The 1,158-nt window shown below is 33.2% G+C and overlaps 1 protein-coding gene across 2 annotated transcripts in view; it reads right to left on the bottom strand.

Annotated features, from left to right (window-relative positions):
* Positions 1 to 254: 254 nt before the first annotated feature.
* The window catches only part of LOC106690169 (putative inorganic phosphate cotransporter), a 16,095-nt gene continuing 15,191 nt past the window's right edge, over positions 255 to 1,158 (bottom strand). For both annotated transcript variants that reach the window (XM_014435504.2, XM_014435505.2), the window contains exons 8-9: positions 705 to 943; positions 255 to 557 (exon numbers count right to left, since the gene is read on the bottom strand). In XM_014435504.2, coding sequence (XP_014290990.1) covers positions 360 to 557; positions 705 to 943 — 437 coding nt within the window. In that variant the 3' untranslated portion in view covers positions 255 to 359. The remainder of the gene's footprint in view (positions 558 to 704; positions 944 to 1,158) is intronic.

The following is a 1,158-nucleotide window of genomic DNA, read 5'->3' as shown; positions in this document are numbered from 1 at the left end:
TTAGTGAATCTGTAATTATCGTAATGTTGGTGTGGTTCAAAGATAAACAGAAGTGAAGTGCTGCTGCTATTGCATTTAGTTTGGCAGTGAATATTTTGCATAGTTTGTGGAGTTTTATTTTGTATGTTGAGTCATTAGTTACAAAGGATGATGGTGCTGATTGGTCTAATTTTGATCCGTCTGTATAGATTATAAAGGATTCGGGCATGTTATGAATTAGACGAGAAAAGTGGGCTTTATATTCAACTGGTTATATATATATATATCTGATCTCTCCTTGGGATGTATATTACTAAGAATAATTCCTAAGTATTTACATTCTATGATATTATTTAAAATAATATATGAAATCCTCATGATTATGACACCTCCTTCTCTTTTCCATTATGATGTTCTTCTCCATTATGATACTCTTTCCCCTTGATGTAACTTCGTACTTGGTCAGGATCGTTCCACCACTGAGTACCAGCAGATCCCATAAAGAGGAATGCTATATTTGAGCCCATAATCACAGCAAAAGATATCCAAAATACCAACCTCCATTCTAGTAGAGTACTCTAGAAAAGTAATTAATGTTTAACACCCCTGTTAAAAATAAATATATATGCCCTAATATATATAAATCTATACCAATTGTTTATATGTATAATATTAATTTTTAAGAATTACATCTATTATTGATATTTTAAAGGAGTTTGGCTTACATTAGGTGTGAGTATGCCAATTAGATATGGAGTTATTATTCCCGATATCGCTCCTACCCCTCCAACCAGGGCCATTACAGTTCCTGCATAATTCGGGCTGAGATCAAGTGCATTGACTTTCAAACCTGGTATATATGCACCCATAATAGTCATTCCGAAGACAAAGAAAACCGTTGCTAAAGTCTTATCACAACCAGAATATGAAGCAGCTATAATTCCAGCAGCAGGCCCAGCAGATGCTAAAACATGAGTTAAAAAATATTAGCATTTTCTTAAGACAATTTTGTAAGGACTAACCTCGTTGGTTTGAGGTTTTAACCAGATTCAGTGGAGAAGGAATTTAGAAAATAATTGTTGCTAATTTGTTTGTTTGTTTGGTTGTTTAGTGGCGCCAAACTTCATTGGTCATCAACGCCATTTATATTTTATTTAATTTTGCTAATATTCGTTAAAT

Source organism: Halyomorpha halys, unplaced genomic scaffold (assembly GCF_000696795.3).
Source record: "Halyomorpha halys isolate HHAL.00 unplaced genomic scaffold, Hhal_1.1 Scaffold1600.1, whole genome shotgun sequence".
Lineage (NCBI taxonomy): Eukaryota > Metazoa > Arthropoda > Insecta > Hemiptera > Pentatomidae > Halyomorpha > Halyomorpha halys.
The sequence above is the reverse complement of the archived record's forward strand: the minus strand, read 5'-3'. Positions and strand labels throughout refer to the sequence as shown.